This window comes from Protopterus annectens, chromosome 3.part1, assembly GCF_019279795.1.
Source record: "Protopterus annectens isolate FY-2018-M chromosome 3.part1, PAN1.0, whole genome shotgun sequence".
NCBI lineage: Eukaryota > Metazoa > Chordata > Ceratodontiformes > Protopteridae > Protopterus > Protopterus annectens.
The window spans coordinates 1,453,114,732-1,453,138,751 of NC_056732.1; the positions used below are offsets into that span (position 1 = coordinate 1,453,114,732).

The 24,020-nt window shown below is 39.9% G+C and overlaps 1 protein-coding gene across 1 annotated transcript in view; it reads left to right on the forward strand.

Moving 5' to 3' along the window:
- ADAM22 (ADAM metallopeptidase domain 22) overlaps positions 1-24,020 on the forward strand; it is a 2,281,988-nt gene that overhangs the window by 494,361 nt on the left and 1,763,607 nt on the right. The window contains exon 4 of the mRNA XM_044066314.1: positions 17,181-17,247. Coding sequence (XP_043922249.1) covers positions 17,181-17,247 — 67 coding nt within the window. The remainder of the gene's footprint in view (positions 1-17,180; positions 17,248-24,020) is intronic.

The window sequence follows — 24,020 nt, forward strand, 5'->3', positions numbered from 1 at the left end:
AGTTCTGTAACTTCCTGGCACAGACAGGGTCGCCAATGACAAGTAGTATGATAAATACATAATGTGACAATATAGACTTTCAAAAGGATAACCCATAGGAGCAAATTTTCACTGAATTATACATTCAGTAAGAAGTTGGACACACACACACACACACACACACACACACACACACACACACACACACACACACACACACAAATGCGTTGCCTCATATTGGTTGAATTGGCATGTTGTTGAATGCTGTTTTCTTGATAAAAGGTGATGAACAAACAGCTTATTAACATACTGGTTGTGACATCACTGTTATGGCGGGAGGTATCATGCCCTCTCCATGGTACCGTGAAATCTCAGTTAGTATAAGTCAAGTCCCCCCTGCAAAAACTTGCTTGTTTTATTTTACAAGCTCTAGGATTACATCCTGTAGTACATGCAATTTACTGTTGATCTTTTTCAGTTTGATAAGTTTTTGTTGGGAGTATGTAAGTCAGTCTAATGTGTGCTAGATCAATTTACGTATACTTATACTTCTCAACCTCTTGGTTCAAGAAATATGGACAAAACCTAAAATAGGAGAACAAAGGTCTAAAAATAGGGACAGATTTTAAATCTTGCTTTTATACTCTTAAAAACTTTCTAGAATAACAGGTTTTGTGTTAGCATGCATTTTATGAAAGTTATGAAGTCTGAAACTCAAATGGCTGTCATTATTTACTGACTTTAATCCTCAGTAATTTGCCAAAAAATCACAAATTTTATGAAGAACAGACCAAAGAAGTGAAGCAAAAATCTGTACATTTTGTGAAAGTCTGGACAGTTGAGTGGTATGTATGTATGTATATATATATATATATATATATATATATATATATATGTGTGTGTGTGTGTGTGTGTGTGTGCATGTATTTTATATATATATATATATATATATATATATATATATATATATATATATATATATATATATATATGCATATATAGACTTCACAAGCTTGAAGTTTCAGAACTTTCGAGCTGCAAATGGTTGAGACCATAAGATTGAAGTTTTGAAACTTTGAAAATATAATAAAAAAATAAATAAAAACAAAAAAATATTTTTTTACGTTTCACACTCCCTGCTAAATAAATATACCAACTCCGAGATCGCACTTCAGTGATGAAAATGGTAAGTTTCCAGATCCATGGTGTACGGTGATCTTTTATCTAAATATTCGAAGTTTCAAAGACCATTTGCAGTTCAAAGTTTTGAAACTTCGAGCTTGTGAAGGGAATCCATATATATATATATATATATATATATATATATATATATATATATATATATATATATATATATGTGTGTGTGTGTGTGTGTGTGTGTGGGAGTACTTAAAACTCACAGTTGTTGATGTTGCTAATGTTGAAACATAAAAATCGAAAAGCAACATTGATACTTCATTATGCATATTGCATGCATAACCACAGATCATGCAAAATGTGAACTTTTTTTTTTACAGTTTGGCAAGCCCCCCTGCACCCCACGCCCCCTGCTAATTACACATACAGAGTCCAACATTGCACAATCTCTGGGGAACGGGCATACTCCTCAACTCCAGGGATTGTCTTTCTTGCACACTTGTCAGCAATCTGTTTTGCCAGCAAAACAGATGTTGGCATTTGGGAACTGTTATTATTTAAGCACACTAGAGTAAGCAGCAGCCCTAGAAAAAAAGCTGATTGTATACTGGAAGGCATACAAAGGAAATAAAAAATGACTGTTTGTAGGATCATAGGAGTTACAAGGCAAATGAGCTGTGAGGCCATTTCTGCCCTGCCTGTACCCATCCGTAGGCCTTACCGCCCTTTTCAAGGAGGGACACGACAGTCATACTGGGGCTAAATTTACAAATAGCCATCTGGTTGCCCCGCTACTTTTTAAAGCCAGACTGTGTGCCAAACTGCTTGATTTGTATAAAAAGTTTGTTCCATAGAAGGGGAAGGTACTGGGTGATGAATCTATTCCTCCATCTTGCCGTGTTTATGTTTTGGAATGGATTTAGATCTCTGACTGTAGTTTTATTGGGACTATTTAAATTTTTTAACATATATATATATATATATATATTTATATATATATATATATTTTTTTTTTTTTACTTTAAAAGAAACATCAACAATGTAGACACAGATGAGAAATAAAATAAAACAATAGGTTATTCAATTTACTTTAATGGCTGTGTTGGCTTGTTACTGTAAAGATCATATAGATTTAGGTTAGTTTTCATTGTCTGGAACTTCATGAAGAATTTAATGGTGATCTGTGAATAGTGGCACTACATGGATATGCAAATAAGATCAACAAAAGTCATTTGCAGTTAATATGATATCGAGGGCGAGCGTGAATAAGTGCAGTTATTCTTAAAACATTTAAGGAAAGCTGCAGACTGCACAGCACTTAAAACTGATTTTCTTTAAAAAGAAAAGAAGTTTGTAATGTTTTATGTAGGCCTTTTGTGGGCACCCAGATTTTTTCATTGAAGAATAAAAAAGGGGAGTTAAGAAAGACTGAAAAAGAGCAGACAAAAGAAGAAAGGAGCACACAAGGGAAACATCAAGAGGGTTTGTGCTGAAGGAGGTGGAAGAGGATGGACATTATGTTTTTTGTCAGGGGATATAGACCCTCCCCTTTTTTTTCAAATATTGTTTTTTATATGAGAGGGTAGTACGGGTGGGAAATAGGTAAGAAGGTTCAGGAGAAAGGGTATGGGAAAAAGCTCTGAAGAAGTACCAGCTGGAGCCCCAGTCCACAGGTCCCCAAACATGTCCATTGCCAGATAGTGTTGCAGTGAAAGACCCCACTGTTGAGGCAGTACGGTGCTGTGTTGGTGCGATGGTAAACGCCACCTGGGAGAGTATGTCTTCTACACACTGAAGAGAGGCTATGACTGACTGAATTCTCCTGCCTACTGCCTGTACAAGTATGTCCTTAACAAAATTCCGAAGCCCCCTTTCAATGAGGCTTGCCAGGCTTTTATGCCCCAGTATCCCTGCAGGACTGGTACCTCCACCCCAGCCCTGTAAATACATCCATGGACAGGCAAAGAGTGATCTGTCTCTAGCCTGGGAGGTATGTGCCCAACCTGCTCCTGTGGGATTTGAAGCTTAAAAAATGGAAAATAAATGGGAGAGAAACAAAGCAATAAAGGAGAAAAAATGCATAATCAAAACAAAAGGGAGGGGCGAAACAAAACAGAAAATGCACAGTAAATCCACACATCATGAATTGCATGCCATGTTATACATCAGTTCATAGGAGAACTATTGAAATATTGTAGTAAAATCTTTATTGAAGTAAAACTGTGTAAGGAAAGTACTTATTCATAAGTGGGAGTAGTCGTTTGGGAAGTGCTTTTGTACTTGGGACAAATAATGTGAGTAATGCTTATGCATACTTCAGATGAAGTCATTTGGCAAGTCCTTATGACTTCTTGAAGGGGACTGTGCAACCCTTAAGTTATATACATACAGTACATTCAATACAGCAGTAAAATACCCGTTGTAATTATTCAAAGTAATCAGGTTAAAAGCAGTAACATTAGCTTGAACTGTAATGGTTTCAGTTGCATTCATTTCATCTGCAAAATTATAAAAATGTTCTTATTACCAGTACAGAACATAGTTGTAAAAAAATACAGCAGTTGTACACTCACATATTCCTCTATTATGAGAGCAGCAGTGGAAACGATTATTGATGATAGAAAATTGTCATTATTGTGGTATAATTAACTGATGTGCATACATAGGTATAAATGTAGTAATTTACTACTGAAGGTCTGCAGTGCTAATGATGTCAACAGGCATGCTTGATGAATTTGATATTTTTGGATTGACAGTGAGGATTAAAAAATGGTAATATTATGAGTACATGACAATGGCAGAGGGTATGGCAAGGATGCTTTTTGTGACAAATGTGATTGCATGTCCCGAATGAACTGTAGGTAATATATTGCAATTTTATGTGGCTATACTGGGATTTCTGTGTAATTATATGGTTTGTGCTAAGTAACATTTTTATTTAATGTGGGTGGCAGGAAGACTTGGCCTGTGTTTTGTACTTTAAAGGCTGATTACATCCAAACATTATTGTCTCACTTTCTGAACGTGGCCTTGTTTTACAAATGTAGTAATGATGGAAGTTAAGGGATCAAAGCAGAGAATGACTAACTTCACCCATGGGGGAAATAGTATCCTCGAGGCAGCACTCTGGACATACAGTGGGTATAAAAAGTTTGCACACCCCTGTTAAATGCCAGGTTTTTGTGATATAAAAAATGAGACTACAATAAATAGGTACGGGACATTTTGACCCCAGATGGTTTGACCCCACTGAAATAGCAAAGCAAGAGAAAAATAGGCCATAGATATTTTGACATAAAGAATAAAAAAATTTATATATTGCTCATGCATCCACATAGTTACTGAGAAAATGTCAAAAATTACCTCAAAAAAAAAAAGAAGTCATGAGGGTATATAACTGTTTAAAACATTTGCATTTGGAATTTATATAATATTATTAATGTTAATTTAAAGTAATATTAATGTTTGCAATGGTAAATAATATTGATTTTAAAGTTGTTAAAACTGTTATTAATTAAATTAATTATATTTGCAATTTAAATAAAATGTTAAATAAAATTAACATTTACATATAAAAAAGTTAAATAATATATTAAATTCCAGTGGGGAAAAAATCATGATTGATATGTTGAGCAGTAAAATGGATTTATAAAACTTTAAAAACTTTTTTTATATAATTGGGGTCAAATAGTCTGGGGTCAAACTGTCCACTAGCTATTCCCATGGACAATTAATGTAAATTTAAACATTAAAGTGTATATAATTGCATTGGGGTCAAACCATCCGGGGTTGAATAGTTTTGCTTCCCAATAAATATTTTCAAAACTTTTCCTACCCTTAGTATGACCTATAACTCGTACAATTCAACTGAAAAACAAACAAATCTGTTAGGGGAAAAATATAAAAAATAAAAAAATGTACAATAAGCTGAATGCATAAGTGTGCACACCCTTAAACTAATACTTTGTTGAAGCACCTTTTGATTTAATTACAACATTCAGTCTTCTTAGCTACACACCTGCCATCGATTAAAGAGACTGAGTAACCCCAAATAAAGTTCAGCTGTTCTTGTACGATTTTCCTGACATTTACTCAGTTGCCTGCTACAGCAAAAGGCATGGTTCGCAGAGAGCTTGCAAAGCATCAAAGGGATCTCATTGTTGAAAGGTATCAGTCAGGAGAAGGGTACAAAAAAATTTCCACAGCATTGGATATACCATGGAACACAGTGAAGACAGTCATCAAAAAGTGGAGAAAATATGGGACAGCAGTGATGAAAAGACAAGACAAAAACTGGTCAGGGAGGCTGCCAAGAGACCTATGGCAACACTGAAGGAGTTGCAGGAATTTCTGGCAAGTACTAGTTGTGTACTACACGTGACAACAATCTCCCGTATTCTCCAGATGTTTAGGCTGTGGGGTAGGGTTGCAAGATGGAATCCTTTTCTTATACAGAAAAACATCCTGGCCTGGCTAGAATTTTCAAAACAATACATCAGGTCTCCCAAAAGCATGTGGGAAAATGCGTTATGGTCCGATGAGACCAAAGTTGAACTTTTTGGCCACAATTCCAAAAGGTACGTGTGGTGCAAAAGCAACACCAAAAGAACACCATCCTCACTGTGAAGCATGGCGGTGGCAGTATCATGCCTTGGGATTAGTTTTAGTCAGCTGGAACTGGGGCTTTTGTCAAGGTGGAGGGAATTATGAACAGTTCCAAATACTAGTCACTTTTGGCTCAAAACCCTCAAGCGTCTGCTAGAAAGCTGAAGATGAAGAGGAATTTCACCTTTCAACACGACAATGACCCCAAGCATACATCTAAATCAAAAAAAGAATGGCTTCACCAGAAGAAAATTAAAGTTTTGGAATGGCCCAGCCAGAACCCAGACCTAAATCCAATAGAAAATCTGTGGGGTGACCTAAAGAGGGCTGTGCACAAGAGATGCCCATGCAGTCTGACAGATTGGGAGCACTTTTGCAAGTAAGATTTGGCAAATATTGCCAAGTCAAGATGTGCCATGCTGATAGACTCCTAACCAAGAACACTGAATGCTGTAATTAAATAAAAAAGTTCTTCAACAAAGTATTAGTTTAAGGGTGTGCACACTTGTGCAACCGGCTTATTGTATGTTTTTTATTTTTTATAATTGCTTGTTTTTCAATTGAATTGTACAGGTTATAGGTGGGAAAAGTTTTGAAATGATTTATTGTGGTCTGATTTTTTTATATTACAAAAACCTGGCATTTTAACAGGGGTGTGTACACTTTTGATATCCACTGTATGGGAAACTTCTGTTTCAGTAAAGGGGGGCCCAGAGAAGCTGAGAGGAACAAGGCCTGGAATCAAGTAGTTGTTGACTTTAATACAGTGGGTGGGAGAGATCGAGCACTGGCACAGTGCAAGAAAAGGGCAAACAATATGGTAGCACAGGACAGAAGCAAAGCCATAAAGAATGCAATTTCTGATACAAGTATATGGGCAGGGGGGCTCCAAATCTTATTCAGTAATCCCCAGATGAGGAATGCCTTCCATCCATCTGTGGGATAGCTATGGCACAGAAGATGGTGGAACTGTAATAATTAGAAGTGGTGTGGACACTGCTCCATCTTACCAATGTCTGCAGCAGCAACAGCCATCTGCTCATGAAAGTTGGTTTAAAATTAGTAACATGCATTTATATATAGAGAGAAACGAATGCTGATGATGAATAATGTAATTAAACACATCATGATGTATTATTACCTGAACCTTGGACATCAACAAAGAATTGAAATGAAGATGGTGTGCTTGATAAGTGTCCTACTCACCCCCTTCTAAGCACACATTACTGTATGCTATTACATTATTATTATTCTTCTCAAATATTTTTTGACAGGGTCAGCATCAAAAGCAAACAGTTCTAGTATACCAATAAATATAGATGATATCAGCAGCAGGTGAATGGGTGTTGCTGCTCCTGATGATGACGAAGATAACATAGTTATATTTGTGAAGCAGCCTGAGGAAAGTGGCAGGTGGTCCCTAAGTTTAATGTCGGGATCTCTCACCCCACAACAGCCACTCATGCTTGTATAGGAGGAGCACTCCTGCACGCTACACCAGTATCGCTAAATCCAGATGGACACTGTGGATGATGGCAGGCATTCAGAGGTAATGATGTCCACAGTGACACCTTTATAGAAGGGTGTCAGATGCAGGAATTTCATATAGCTACTCCAAGGAAAACACATAAAGCACTGGAAACAGGAAATGTGTTGTGACATTGTTAGGGCTCAGAGCACAGCCACAGGGAGTCAGCTGAAAATGGTCCGAGTCCTCCAGGGTATGTGTTATGTTTCTCAGCACTACGCTGAAATAGCAGAGAGTGTGGATAATGCTTTGGTACCACCAGTGCGTAGTATGGTGGCACACTATGCATCAGTGGCCACTTCGATTTCTGCACTAGTTAGGCATACCAGAGTCTAGCTGGATTCAATCTTGCAAGGGGCAGAGGATGGAGTACTGTCCAGACACATGGGGCAAATCACATGATAATACTGCTGCTTCTCAAGATAGAAATGTCAGTAGTAAAAGCGAACAAGCACAACATATTTCACACAGGCCATGTCAGCGTTCATCTATACCTAGCAGAACTTCACATTTGAGGTCACGATCATGGTCACGCAGCACTGTCTGGTCGGTGACAGCAGGATTACCTGCATCAGGTAGATCACAACAGCATACTAACTCACCTTACAATTCTGATGGTAGCCCCTCCTCAAAGTCACTTGCACTATCACCTAGCCTCACTATAGGAGATGTCTGTGACTCATTTGATCTTGAACTGCTGTGAATCTGCTTCACAGACACAACTGTCTGTTTAACTGGAATGGGGTTTTGGTTGGGGGGGGGGGGTATGTTTGTAAATTTATGCATTTCATCCCTGTAAAACTAGTATGTACACCATCAATGAAAAATAGACAAAAAGCAGTGCTACATATATTACCATTTCTACAGGTAGCAGTTACTTACAATATAAAAGTCATGCAAAAAAATCAGGAGAAATTTATCATAAGCAAATGACACATTAAAATGAGTATTCTGCCATGTAAACTTACACTGCTACCAATTCAACCTCCACTTTGCATAAACGATGCTAGTGTTTTATGTTTCTGAAGTCAGAATTTCATGTGTATGACAGCATAAAGTTAATCTGATGTGCAGTAAGAGATGGCATAATATAAAAAAGCAGTATAAATCATTGTTTTTACATTTGCAATGCGCTAACTCAGGAAGTATTTCGTTGTTGACAATATTCATTACTTTTGTATAATTATGTAATCGTTAAAGCAGAACTTATTCAGGAAAGCAGACAAAAATTTGAATTATTTTTACAGGATTCCTTTCAACATCACTGAACAGGAGTCGATGAGCCCTCAGGCATTGCAATAACATGAGTATTTATTTTCTAACAGATAATAAAAATATTTTAAGATGGGAGAGAATGTCAGATAAACAGTGACAGCAGACCTTGCACCACACAGCATAGTCCACAGATATGTAAAAATTAAACTAACTACAAATTATACCCATAATGACTTAATTCATCTTTTTCATATAATTCTAACTCGTATCCTAGATAGACTTGACCTTAAACTGCTATTCTGTTTATAGATAAAACTGTGTGTTACGTCTATAACTGTATATAATAATGTATTAAAGTGTATGTAATAATATATTAAAAGTCAAACTGTACTTTTTCTGTTATACAATGTTAATGTGCATGCACAACTTTAAAATGTCAAAATGTCTGTACTTTGTCTGGAGCTTTTCTCCCTGGGCCTCTGCTGAAAATGGATTTCTGACCCAGTCGGACTTTCCCGGTCAACAAATGTCAGTAAATAAATAAATGTAATCACTGGATGGATCAATTATACTGTATGTTTTCTTTTTTTTATATACAGTAAAGGAAACACTAACCTGAACATACTGGTCCATAGTTGTGGACTGGATGTCGCCTGTTTGCCTGCTCAGCTGCATCCCATGCATGAGCCTGCCACATGGGGTCCCTGCTGCTGCTGCTGGCTGGACATAATTAGTTTTAGTGGGAAGGGAACTGGAATCCAGAGAGGCAACATCGGTCACTTCATTAAGAGACCAGTGCATAATTATGTAATGCAGAATGCAACGTGCAGTAAACATACTGCATGCAGTAGCTGTGTCATACTGAAGGGCACCCCCAGACTCATCTAAGCACCTGAAACAGCTCTTTGGGAAGACAACAAACCTTTCAATAACAATAAGGGAATGGGACAAGTATGGGTTATATGTCTCTTCTGCAGCTCCACTTGGATTTATCACTGGTGTCATGAACTATTGCTCCAGTGGATATCTGACATCCCCTGAAAAAAAAAGCAGAGAGAGAGAAGGGGGGGAGGGGGGTGCAAAAACAAAATATAGTATTCTACCTGCCACCTACAAAGATATAAGGAACTCTGTAACTGAACTAATAAAATGGTTAACTATGTCAAGAAAAACTTTTACCTAAAGCCACTATCTAACTCCCAGCCCAATCCCAAAAAATTCTGGAATTCAATTAAAAAAATACTGCATCCAGGTAATCCCACAGCACCAAACCCCTACCCCAGTAGCTCTTCTACTGAAACTGTCACTTTTCTCAACTGCTTCTGCATCGGTTCCATCAAAAACTTAACTCAGAAGGACAACACTATCTTCAGCTTGACCTCAGTCTCTCCATCAAACCTCCTCCTCACTAAGTCCATCTCCATTGCGTACATAAAATCACTTCTCAGCAAACTCAAAACATTCACCCCATCTGCCTATAATTTACCTCCTTTGTTTCTAAAACTTACCACAACTCCATTGCTTATCCCATCTTCATTCTAATCAACAGATCTATCCAAGAATCCACAGTCCCTGACATATGGAAGAAATTCTATACCACACCCATACACAAAACTCCACCGACCCCTCTAATTTCAGGCCTTTAGCCATTCTCTCTCCCCTGTCAAAAATACTTGAGGAATGTATACACAAGCAACTACTAAACTATCTTTTCCAAGAAAACCTACTAACCCCTTCACAACACAGCTTCTGCCCTAACCATAGCACAGCCACTGCACTAATCTCCTTCACAGACACTGTCTCCAAATCCTTAGACAATAGCAGACTAGCCTCCTGCCTATGCCTTGCCTCCCTAAGGCCTTCAGCACTGTTTCCCACAACAAACTCCTATCAAAATTAATCAACCACAATCTCTCCAACACTACTATTTCCTGGTTCACTAGCTACCTTTCTAATAGGCTTCAGTCAGTCAAGTGGCTTACTGCTCTCTCCCCTTTCCTCCCAGTCCAAACTGGGATCCCACAAGGCTCCATCCTTGGACCTCTACTTTTCAACATCTTCGCTAAGATCCTCTACACATCTGTTCCCAACTCTACACTAATACAATATGCTAATGACTCTACTGTAATATCTTCTCTGACAATCTCTCCCAGCTCCTCACCCTAACCCAAGAATCATTCCACTTTGCTGAAATATGGCAAACAAGCAACCAACTCCTACTAAATCCAAAAAAAAAAACAAGCTCCTCCTGTTCTTACCTAAATCCCTCTCACACTACAAATCTGCCTTCGCTATCACTTCCCTCAATAAGACAATCATCACGGCAGAGCCACCTACAAAATAAGTGTAATAATCGACAATCAGCTAAAATTTGACCTACATGTTCATAGGTTCATAGGTTCATACTAGGCTATCTGCCCGAGGGCATTTATAAGCCTAGCCCATAGTTCACCCCTTTAGTTTGGAGAAACTATGCCCATTATTTTGCTGTGCCTCTGCAGTGACACTGAGGTAACCCCTGGGGTGTATCTATCTCCCATCCATTGGTCAAGATTCCTCTTGAACAAGGCCAGTGCTCTGCCTCACATAAACCGGGATTTTGTTCCACAGCATAGGGAGTCTTTGGGTGATGAATCTATCCCTCCAGCACGTCCTATTAATAACCGTGTCGAGGTTTAAGCCTCCCGCCCTTGTGGCTCTGAGGGATCTAGATTTTTTGAGATGAAGCATGTTCATCAAATCTGGGTTTGACATGGCCTTGTATGTCAGGCATAGGTCACCTCTGAGCAAGCGGTAAGCAACTGAATATAACTGGAGTTCTTTCAGTCGGGCAGCATAAGACAGATTTTTGAGACCCTTTATCCTTTTGGTGAGGAACTTTTGTGGCCTCTCCAGCTGCTGCAAGTGTCGGGTCAGATACATTCCTCATTGGTCTGATGAGTGATGAGTATAGGGAGACTATGACTTCCCTTGATCTAGATGTGAATCCCTTCATGATAAGGTGGGCAATGTAGAAGGTCTTCCTAACTACTTTAGCAATATGAGTGTCGAATGAAAGGCTACTGTCAACCTGGGTTCCCAGGTCCCTAATAACTTCTTCTGTGTTCAGGGGATTGCCACCTATATGGTAGCTAGGGACTGTGCAACAGTTCATCAAAAAAAAAAAAAAAAAAAACACCAAAAACTAGATTTGCTTTATAGAAACAAAAAATTCCTCTCCCAAGAATCTAAACTCTCTTTAGCACAAGCCTACCACCTACTTGGTCTATTGTATGCCACCTCAGTACTAACCTGCAAACTAACTTTACGTCCAAGGTTGAACTCACATACAACAAAATTGCTTGATTTGCTGCAAACCTACCCTGTCACTCATACCACTGCCAATCCTTAAAAAATCTACAGTGGGTAGAATTCCATCAACACCTCCTTCTCTCTAAACCCTGAATGCACCTGATCTCGTCTGATCTCGGAAGCTAAGCAGGGTCAGGCCTGGTTAGTACTTGGACTGGAAACCACCTGGGAATACCAGGTGCTGTAGCCTTTCGATGTCAGGGTAATCCTATGGGCTAGGTTTGTAAAGGCTCCAGGGCCATTAGCCTAGTACACACCTATGAGCCTAAACCTGACTCATACCATCCTAAACAAACCATCTTCCTGCTCAGGTCTCTCAACTCTTATCTCTCTCTCTCTCTCTGTACACTCCCAACCGCAGTCTTCGTAGTTCTGATTAACATCTCCTGGAAATTTACAAGTCCAGAAAAACAACAGTCAAACTTCTCTACAGTTACTCTGTCGCTAATTCATGGAACAAACTGCCTCTGTCTCTAACTATTCCTAGCCCAAACTGCTTCAGAAATTCTTAAAAGACTACCTACTTAACTTTATGACCTGCTCATGCCACAAACTAACATAAACCACCTTCACAACTCTACACGTCCCACCCCCAAACAGTTACTCTAAACCACACTTAATTTCTCTATACTACCCACGTCTGTACAAAATAGACACACAACTATAAATCAGTAAAACTTACTTCACTAATCCTTATGTCTTGTCTATGACCTCCGCTAACTGTGAGATGCCCAAACCCATTCCAAACTGTTAACTGAGAGCCATTTTATAATCTACTACCTCTAAGTAATGTCACTTTTTTCTTGAATGTACTGCTTTATTTTTTTATTGAATATATCTACCTGTAATTACCTGAATCACATTGCACAATTTTATTCATTTTTGTTAACTTTTGTTAAATGTACAGTTCTCATTTCTGGAGCTTTTCTCCCTGGATCTCTGCTGAAAATGGGCTTCTGCTCAGTCAGACTAACCCGGTCAACAAATGTCAAAATAAATAAATAGTATTCAGTAATATATTTTACAGTGAATAACTACTTAAATACAATTAAAAAAAATCCACTTACAAACAAGATGACTGCTGGGCATCCTACCATGCAGGAAGAGGTGTCAGAGTGAGCTAGTGTGCCAGATATGGGAATCGTGCACTGCAGGATGCTGGGCAGACATTGGTGATGCACCTCAATGCCTCACACACTACCTGGTGATTGATGGAATGGTAGCCCTTCCTACTGCGGTACCACTCCCCCTGTGGAACACGAGGGGTTATAATCGTAGCATGGGCGTAATCCATCACACTGAGTACCTCAGGAAAAACGTGCAAGTCTTAAAAGGCATGCATAGTCCTGGCTTGGTCCTGAGGTGATCCCAGGAAATAGATGTGTTGGTTCACACTTGCCAAGAGTACATCCAGAAACTGCTGCAGTATCCTCAAGGCAGAAGCCTGCGAGATCCCCAATGCACTCCCAGTCTTTCTCTGGAAGGTCCCTTTAACAAATGTAGTGAGGTAGGTCTATACATAACTTAGGGTCCACAGGGATAGGAAGTTCATGCATTCCTCCAGTGCCCCTATGGGAGTCAAACATACTCGCTAAAACCCTGATAGTGTCCCTGTCCACTCTAAACTTGTCAAGGATTTCCCATTTATCATACTTATAATGAGTAATCATTTGCTTATAGTTTCATCCTTTTGGCTGGCAAGTCCCACTTGCCAGAAGGGGTTTTGGCCCAGTTAAGATTAGCAACTCAGACCTGGAAATAGCAAAACTAGCAGTAAGTGACAACATTTTTGCTGATTGCAACACAGATAGAGTTGGTAAGGTTTCTCTTTATATAGTGCATCTATAACCAGCATGTTAAAGTGGGAAAATCTGACTGTGAATAACAAATTGCATAAAACATACTTCATTAGCAAACAAAGATTTACATCACTACTCATTTACATCTTATTATTTGTACATTTGTGTAAGCACACTCAAGGTTGTCACCCATTGGTGTAAATGGCCTGTATGAATTGCAGCTCAACTCAGGCCATCCACGAATATCACAGATAACGTCAGTGCATTTACGTAACTGACTATGAACACTGACCTTAATTTTTCACATTCATCACAAATCTTCCTTTTTTGATTAATTCTTGTAGAAGCAACACTAATTTCTTTATGACACACTTCAGTGGCTAATTTAATAAAATCTTTAAAATTTGTGCAGACTCATTTTCCACTTTAGACTGATTGTTTTTCTTGCCACTGTCACTGCTAATAAAGTCCACAACAAATAAAATTGCTTATGTGCTATGTAAGTAGGAATTGGAGCATTCGTTAATATACAAGATTCAGATATGAAATATTTTTGTGATCAAAAACTTTTTAAGAAAATTTTGGAAATCTTTCCAGTTTTTCTTAATTTTTTCACATCCATAGAAATTATGACAGCAGTCAGTTTTTGCTGTTTTTTACACGTCCAACGTGGGGTGTAATTTGTTTTAAAGATTTTGTTTAATCTTAGATTGTATAATAACAATCCTATGTATGAGACTGATTTTTGAAGGTAGAAGAATTCTTGGGCAGCTGAATCAGTAAGCAAAGCTGAGGACTCTATATAATACTGAATGTAGAGATACAGCCTCCAGTCTGTCTTGGTAGCTGAAGTCTCTTAAGCCTTTAATCTTTTTAATTATGAACCTTTGGGGTCTTTATAATTGCTTGATATGCTTAGTAAGGTACATCCAAATACAGGCATTGTACTCTGATGGGCCACATTAGTGCAGAATACAAGGAGGTACGGACTTTGTTTGTCTCAGAGGAGATACCTCATGCTATGAGCTGTTCAAGGTAAAAGGATTCCCTCACCACTGTTGCAACCTGATGGTCTAATGTAAGGAAGAAATCCACCCAGATACCCAGATCTGTTGCTACTTTTTATTTTGGAGTGGTGTGTTATGTTTGCTATGAACTGAAGCTAGAAGTTGCTTACTGAATGCAGGAATGCATGCAATTTTAAGCTTTAAGTGTGACCCCATTTTTTGCACATCAGTTACTGGTAAGTGTAAGTTCTTGTTGGAGTACCTGCATGTCAGAGAGAGACGACAATGAATATCATCTTACAATCATCAGCAAACTTTATTAAACAAAAATCAGAATTTGATAGATGGAGTTCTTAGAAGTAGATACTAAATAGCACAGGTTCCAGCACAGGTCCCTGAGGTAGCCAGTAGTCCCCTTCATGCTCTCAGAGGATGCACACTGTATTCTCACTGGATGAGTTCTGTCCCTAAGCCAGTTTGCTATTTGTCTGACCAACTATGGGCCAGTTTGTTACCCATTTAGCTTGTTTATTATATTTGCATGTGGTATGGGATCAAATGCCATGGTGGTGTCTAGATGTGCTGTATGGACTGTTTGCCTGCAGTCCACTGCTTGGGTCACCCATTTGAAGAGATTTACCAGATTCATCAGACAAAAATCTGCCCATGGCAAAACCAAACTGCAAGGAGCGGGTTTGTCAGTCCTATTTATTAGGCAACTGAAAGCACTGTGAGTACTTTTAATACATGTTCTTTTGTGATGGTTGGTGTCTATGTTCCTCCAGTATTAGCGGGCTTGTTGTAGTTGTCCCTGGGGTGAAGTTGGCACTAAATTTGCTTACAATTATGGTGGCAGTATCCACTGGATCAGAGCAGGTCATATCTTTGTAAACAAGCTCTAAGCAGTGCTGATTCTTCATTTTCCTAGCATCTAAAGAAGGATTTGTAGATGTCTGAAGTCATGGAATGTCTTTGCTTTACAAAGCTTACTAATGGCCTTTTTTGGATTCTTAACTAACTCTTTGATGTCATCCATGATTTCCATGATTTGAGAATCTTATGTTTTATTATATAGGCTAAGGAGTTTCTTTCTTTTGTTCATAGGTTTATAGGTTCATAGGTTGGTACTAGGCTATCGTCCCTAGGGCCTATACAAGCCTAGCCATAACAATTCCCTGGCTATTTCTTCCCACATTATTTACTTTCCTGGACCCCTGTCTAGCAGGGCGACTGACGTGATCCCTGGGGTGAATTTCCTTTCTTATATATAGTTCTTTATTCTAGTGGACCAACACACTGGTTTGCTTTTAAAGTTCCCCATTTGTTTGGATCTATTCAGGGATACCAAGTTAATGTATTTGTCCAGGTCCAAGTAGAATTTGCCTGTTTGCATCTTAGCCATATCAACATTGTACATAATGTAATACAGTTATACTTAGATTTAGAGACTTCATCATAGAATTGTAAGAGCTTGTTATGTCTGAAGTACTTGAATTGTGTAGTGTTTACAATGAATCAGAATAATTGAAAATACAGGACATCTGGGCCATGTTGACATTTATGCTTTTCCAGTACTCATCCTCAGATACTACCTCACTTTTTCAAAGGCGTGAAAACCTGTTCATGCTGGGGGTGAGTTTGTGAATATCCATCCAACTGTCTTAACTCTTTTTTTAAAGGAAGATGGAGTGTCATATTGCTTGGTCTGGAATGGAAATTCGCTTGAGAGAAGGAGCAGTTGTTGCATGACAAAGCTCTCTCCACTGTGATTTGTTTATCTGTTAAAGTTAGTTGTTCAGATCTTTGGTCCTAGGGTTAACTGGATTGTTTGATTTGTGGAGTTAGGAGGTCTTAGACCTCCAAATCCCTAATGCTCCATAAAACAAGGAATAGATTGCCTCTAAGGATTCTGTAGGATACTGAATGCAGGGCCAAAACCTCCACCAGCTCTTGAGTTTGAGATTTTGATAGAGAAAGTCACTTGTTTGTGTTCAGATCTGATCAGAGAGGGAGGTTAGCATAATGGTTAAGATACTGGCCTTACAGACACAAGGTGCAAGGTTTGATTCTCACATGGGTTAATTGGCTAGGCTTAAAATGGCCCAAAAGGGCAGTTAGCCTAGTCAAAAATCTATGAACCTACGCCATGGGGGTAGCACATACAGATGCTAGGTTTGTAAGAACAAAGTCAAGTATATCCTGTCCTCTAGTGGGTTTCTTAATCTCATACAGGGAATTCTTGTTTTTATTATCTAAGAAGTTTTGTGCAAATCCCACATTAGTATCATATGGTTTCCAGTTTATTAGTGGATATTTAAAGTCTCCCACGATAATAATGTTTTTTCTCATGGGGAGTCCATTAAGAGTATTTAGGAATCTTATTCGATTTGCAGGGGCATAGAGGAGGTCCTGTTGTACGCAATGCTCCGATTGTTCAAGTACTATACTTCCCATTTTTTGACAAAGCTGTGCAAAAAATGTTTTCTAAGACTAAATTTGCTTAATTTTATTGCTGATCAATATGTACTTGCAGCTCATTTACCCTTATTTTTGTTTCAGTGATTTACTGTCCTCTGTATACCTTGAAAGGCACATTGAACATGGAGGAAAGACAGTGGAGTCAAAGGTAAATAAGAAGTTGCTTTTTTTCGGATGCATGTATTTGTGCACTAAAATTGATATCTTTACATTTAAAGACACTGCTATACTGCTGCTTATTCTGAGTAAGGCGAGGTGATACCAGCACTTCTTTTGTATTCTGAGCAGTGCGAGTTGAGCGCTGCTGTAAGCTTTGTGAAAGGTACTGACTACACAAACTGATATCAAGATCTTAGGTTTCAGACTTAATTTTAATACGATTTCTCAGTATGATACAAGCACTGATTACGCTGCTCTGATTTTTTCTTTGCAGTCTTTGGCCGTTCCATTTTCAGTACATTTGACAAAGTGATTAATTATTAATATGCTTAATGTAACTTAGATAAAGTCTACATGAGGAATCTAAAGCTTGTAGCTCAAGAACATTTCTGATTATTAGATGCTATCTCAGTGGAAATAAACCAGGTGAATACTGTGAAATTTTCAATGAAAAAAAAATACTTTGAGCAGATCAGCAGGACAGTGAGTGAATGCAGTTGCATGCTGACATTGATTGTGTTGGCTTAACTAAATGATGTAGCTACTCTGAGTTTAAGTACCGTGACTGCATCAGTTTTAGAGCACTCATTTTGTGTGTAGCCGAGCGTGTTCTTGCTTGACAGATCTATGGCAGTATGAGTAGTCATTCTGTGGTATCTCCAGGGTCTTGTGCTATTAGTGATCACTTTAATGCATTTATTTATTACCAAGGTAAGAAAAATGGTCTTTATGGATCCCTTTTCATTCAGAACCTGGGCCAGAAGGGCAGTTACTATATATACATATGTGTATGTGTGTATATGTACATCTATAAATACATATACACACACACACACACACACACACACACACATATATATATATATATATATATATATACATACACACACACACACACACACACACACACACACACACACACACACACACACACACACACACATATCTACTGTACATGTGTGTGTGTGTGTCTCTGTATATATAGGTTCATAGGTGTGTACTAGGCCAATGGTCCTGGGGCCTTTACAAGCCTAGCCATAGGATTACCTTGGCATAGTGCCACCCGACCTTAGTTCCCAGTGCCTCTGTTGAGTAGAGCCACTGGTGTTATCCCCGGGGTGAATTTTCTGTTTCCCATCCACTCATCAAGATTTTAATGGAAGAGGGTCAGCGAGGTGATCTGCTTGACATGTATGTGAAGTCTGTTCCATAGCATGGGCAGTCTCTGGGTTAAGAACCTGTCCCTCCAGCACGTTCTATTAATTGTGGTAATGAGGTTGATGTCTCTGGAGTGTGTGGTGCAGAGGGATTGGGATTTCTTTAGATGTAGCATTTATAATAGAGCTGGGTCAGACATGGCTTTGAAAGTCAAGCAGAGATCGCCTCTAAGTAGGCGATATGAGACAGAGAATAGTTGGAGTTTTTTTGAGTCTGTGTTTAAGGCCTAGGATCCTCTTTGTGAGGTACTTTTGCGGCCTCTCCAGTTGTTGCAGGTGTCTAGTGAGGTACATGCAAAATGGGGCATTGTACTCGATGATTGGCCTAATGAGGGAAGAGTAGAGGGAGATAATGACCTCTTTTTTCCTGGATGCAAAACCCTTAGTAATGAGATGTGCTACATAGAAGAACTTTCTGACCACAGTGACAATGTGGTGATCAAAGGAGAGGTTGCTGTCAACCTGTGTTCCCAGATCTCTTATAATGTCTTCTATGTTCAGTGGACTACCGTCAGTGTGGTAATTCATGGGAACCGGGTTTTTTCCAAAGGGGATAACGACACATTTTTTGGCATTGAGCTTAAGGCCATGGTTCTGACACCAGTCATTGGTCACAGTGAGGCCATTCTGTAGGATGTCAACATCACTTGGGGAGTTAATAATAGCTCCCAACATGCAATCGTCTGTGAACTTGGTCAGCCAGAGTCCCTTTGTGTTGGCCTGGACTTCAGAGAAGTAGATACCAAACAGGAGAAGACCCAGGACTGATCCCTGTGGGACTCCACTCGTAACTAATCGGCAGTCTGACTTGAAGTCAGCTACTTTCACACTGTGGGTTCTATGTGTGAGCCAGTTTGCAACCCACCTAGTGATATAGGGGTTGATGCCAAACTTAGTGAGTTTTTCTATGATTCCTGAGCGGGGAATGGTATCAAACACCTTGGCCAGATCAAGGTAGGCTGTATGAACCACCTTGTCTTCATCCACATCTCTGGTGACCGACTCAAAGAAGTCGACCAAGTTGAGCAGGCATGATCTGCCCTTCACAAAACCAAATTGTGTGGGATCCAGAGTTTGGAGATTCCCTATATCCTTGTTTATTAGGTCCATGATGATGCGTTCCATAGCTTTGCATATCAGACTCGTTAGGCTAATGGGGCGATAGTTCCCAGGGTCTGTAGTTGCTCCTCCTTTGTGGAGTAGGATAACTGTAGCAGTGCGCCATTCAGCAGGGACAAAGCCTGAGGTAAGGCTGTGAATGAACAGAGCACACAAGTTAGGTGCAAGTTCACTCTGTAGTTCATGTAGAACACAACCAGGGATATTGTCAGGTCCCATAGAAGCTGTATTCTTGGCCTTGGACAGTGCTGTTTTAACCTCTGCAGCAGTAATACTGGGTGCTTGGCAATCTACTGGTATTGTGATTGGTCCTTTGGGGGATAAAGTTGGCACTGAATCTGTCAGCCAGTATACTGGCAATATCTGTTGGCTCGGTATAGGAGGTACCATTGTGCAGTAGCTCAGAGAATATTTGGGTATTGCCGTGGAGGTTCTTTACATAACTATAGAAGGCCTTGTTGTCTTTACTATCTGCTGCAATTCTGTTTTCATACCTAGCTTTAAAGGATTTGATGAGGGATCTCAACTTTTTGTAGAGGCAGATAAGGGAGTTTTTCCTGTCTTGGGACTTTACCTTACTCCGCATCAATCTCCTCCTTCTGTTGTAGAGTTTGTTTATGGCAAGGGACCACCAGATTGGCTTCCTTTTTTTGGAGGAGATTGTCTTGGTTCTATTGGGTATGGCGAGATCCATGCATTTGTGTACGTGTTTGTACAGTGCATTGGTGTATGATTCTGCAGTCATGCAAATATTCTCCATTTGCGTGGGTGCCGTGAAGTTAGCCACCTCTGTTTTTAGGATCCCAAAATTAGCTTTGGAGAAGTTTTTCATGGTGGTTACCTTTGCTGGGGGAGTGGGGGGGAGTGGGATTTGGATTTTCAAGGTGATTAGTTTGTGGTCAGATCTAACCAGGGAGGAGCTGACTGTTGGTGTAGAACAACGGTCGCCCATGTTAGTAATGACCAGGTCAAAGATGTTGCTACCTCTAGTGGGGTTAAGAATGAGCTGGTCCAGGGCATTGGAGTTAATGAACTCCAGGAAATGTTGGGCAAGTGTACCCAGTTAATAGAGGGGTAGATGAAGTTACCTAGTAAGAGAGTGTTAGGTTGGACCCTAATATTCTCCAGGGTGCTTAGGAACGTGGAGTACAAGTCTTGGGACATGGTTGGGGACCTATAGCAGGCTATGACCTGAATTGCTGTCTTACCAAATGTTAGCTGCACCTGAAGTATCTCTGATGTGTTGTGTTGGGCTACCATTCTGGAGGTGTGTGCATCGTTTATGAATATGGAGACACCACTGCCTTTGGAGCTTCGTCTAAGTTCTGGGGCTGAAAGGTGTGGAATGAGTTATAGTCTGGTAGTGCAGGGGTGCTTTCTGCTGCCTTGAACCAGGTCTCTGTTACAGCACAAATGTCGATGTTCTCCATTTTAAGGAGTGCCTTGAGCGAGTGCATTTTGAGATTTAGACTTCTAGCATTGCTCAACATGACCCTCAGATTGCATTTGTTTGTAGCTGTTATGGTGGTAATTTGGTCTTTGGAACACTGCCTAAAAAAAGCACTATAGGGGTGTCAAGAGCCTTGGCCAGTATCCGGAAGCCCAGGGGTGACAGATGTGGGCTGTCTCTGGTAAAGCATTGAGGTCTGTTAATCTTGTCATCCCAGGCAGACAGATACTGGATCCCCCTTAGAATGACACCAGAAACTTAGCCAGTTGTTGAAATCAATCATTTTCTTCTTGCACTGTGGTATAATTCTGGGTGATGGTAGGATGCTGCTCAGGGCTAGGATCATACCCGCCTGGGCTACATAATTCGAGAGCTCCTCCATGTCTCTTTTCATGTAGTCCAGGGAGGTATATCTCAGGTCATTCACACCCACATGTACAATGACAGAGTCATATTTGTACCTGCTGTTGAGTGACCTGATTGTATGCGTTATGTGTCGGATCCTGGCACCTGACAGGCAGTTGACTGTTACTTTCTCCTTATTTAACCTAGTGAGTGGGACATCAGTGTGCCTTACTATCGAGTCACCTATGACTAGTGTGTTAGGCATGCTGTTTTGTCTTAGGGGCTTTGGCTGAGTGGCACACTGTTTAGGAGATTTATGTGTCTCTTGATTAGTGTTGTGTTGTGGTGGTCGAGTGCATTTCTGCCTTGGAGGGCTCTGCTGCTTGGGTAAATTTTTGAGAGCCTCCGCAAAGGTGGGTGTGTGGTTTGTGTTTTTATGTGAAGACAGTGCTGGTGTGTGTTCTGGAGGGCTATGTGTTCCATGTGGTGTGGTGCAAGTGTTGACCTTCTCCTTTTGACCAGCTATTCCTGTCTTGGTTGGACAGTGCGTGACTTCCAATTTGGATATATAAGTGCATCTCTCGCAAGTCTGAGTGTTGGAAGGTAAGAGGAGAGGTTTGTGTACATGAGGCTGTTGCTACATTGCCTCAGGATGCTCAAGTTCACCAGGTTAATAGGAGAAAGCACAGGGAGCTGACCATTAGACATGCCTAGAGGGGTGGCCATTAATAATAAGTACTGGAGCTGTTTCCTTGTTGAACGTTTAATGCTGGTAGCACTTTTGTGTGCTACAATAATTGCTACAAGAAGTCTGGTAAAGTGCCAGACTAATAAGCTAGTATAAGTGCAGAAGAGGAGAGAACTAGTAGATCTAAGGGAAGAATTTCAGAGCAGGCTCTGACACTGCTCAGAAGCTTGCAAACAGTCCTGGATACAGCAAGTATGTATCTGGACTAGAGTAGTTACAGGAAAGGCAGGAAACAAGAGCAAATGTGAGCTTTTAAACCAGAAAGTTGAGAGAGATGGAAAAACTGTCCAAACGGCCACTAAACTACAATTTCTGGGCCAGGAACCACTCCTCTTGTGGTAGATAGGCTACCTAGTGCTTACCACTCCCACTGATAAGCTAGAAGGCTTCCCTCCAGCACAGAAAGGCTTGGGGGGCTCAGAAGCTTACAGTCTTGGACACAGCAATTCTGTATCTGGACTAGACTAGTTACAGGAAAGAGGGGAAACAAGCGCAAATACAGGCTTTTAAGCCAGAAAGTTGAAAGAGATGGAAGAAACTGCCCAAAAGGCCAATAAACCACAAATTTGGGCTAGAAACCACTCCTGTTGTGGTAGATAGGCTACCTAGTGATTACCACTCCCACTGATAAGCTCAAAGGCTTCCCTCCAACACAGAAAGGCTTGGGGGGGCTCAGGAGCTTACAAACAGTCATGGATACAGCAAATCTGTATCTGGACTAGACTAGTTACAGGAAAGGGGGGGATACAAGTGCAAATGTTGGCTTTTAAATCAGAAAATTGAGAGAGACGGAAAAACTGCCCAAATGGCCAATAACTACAATTTCTTGGCCCAGAAACCACTCCTTATGTGGTAGATAGGTTACCTAGTGCTTACCACTCCCACTGATAAACTAGAAGGCTTCCATCCAACACAGAAAGGCTTGGGGGGGGGGGACTCAGGAGCTTACAAACAGTCCTGGATACAGCAAATCTGTATCTGGACTATAGTTACAGGAAAGGGGGGAAACAAGTGCAAATGTGGGCTTTTAAATCAGAAAGTAGAGAGAGATGGAAAAACTTCCCAAATGGGCAATAACTACAATTTCTGTGCCAGAAACCACTCCTTATGTGGTAGATAGGTTACCTAGTGCTTACCACTCCCACTGATAAGCTAGAAGGCTTCCCTACAGCACAGAAAGGCTTGGGGGCTCAGGGGCTTACAAACAGTCCTGGATACAGCACATCTATATCTGGACTAGACTCATTATAGGAAAGGGGGGAAACAAGCTTAGATTTTTTTTGTAGTAAAGTGGAAAAAGAGAAAGCTGGAACAGAAGTTAATTCAAGGTTAATAATCTAAGTGTGTTGGCCTTCACAAATGTTCTCTCTGTTAGGTAGAATGAACTAATGACACTAGTCTGGGAGGAGTGTCCCAGATCAAATATACAGTATAGGCGGGCAACTGCAAAGCCACCAAGTGGGGGTGGTGGGAAACTATTACAGCTACTAGCCGTAGCCACTAAATGAAAGTTTTAAACAGACAAATGAGTAAGGAGACTCTAGAGAATGCTTTTAACTGCAAACAAACCAGTTATATGATACCTGACTAAAACACAGACACCTCAAAAAATTAAAAAATGCACAGATAGAGCACTCACAAACAGAAAATACAACTTTCAGTATGAAAAAGCAGTTTACAGTTAAGTAACTCAGTAAACATGCAACTAGAGTAATGAAACAGTATCATATATATGTGTGTGTGTGTGTGTGTGTGTATATATATATATATATATATATATATATATATATATATATATATATATATGTGTGTGTGTGTGTGTGTGTGTATACACATATAGGGTATGTGACAATTTATTGAATAGTGGCATGCTGAAAGTCAAA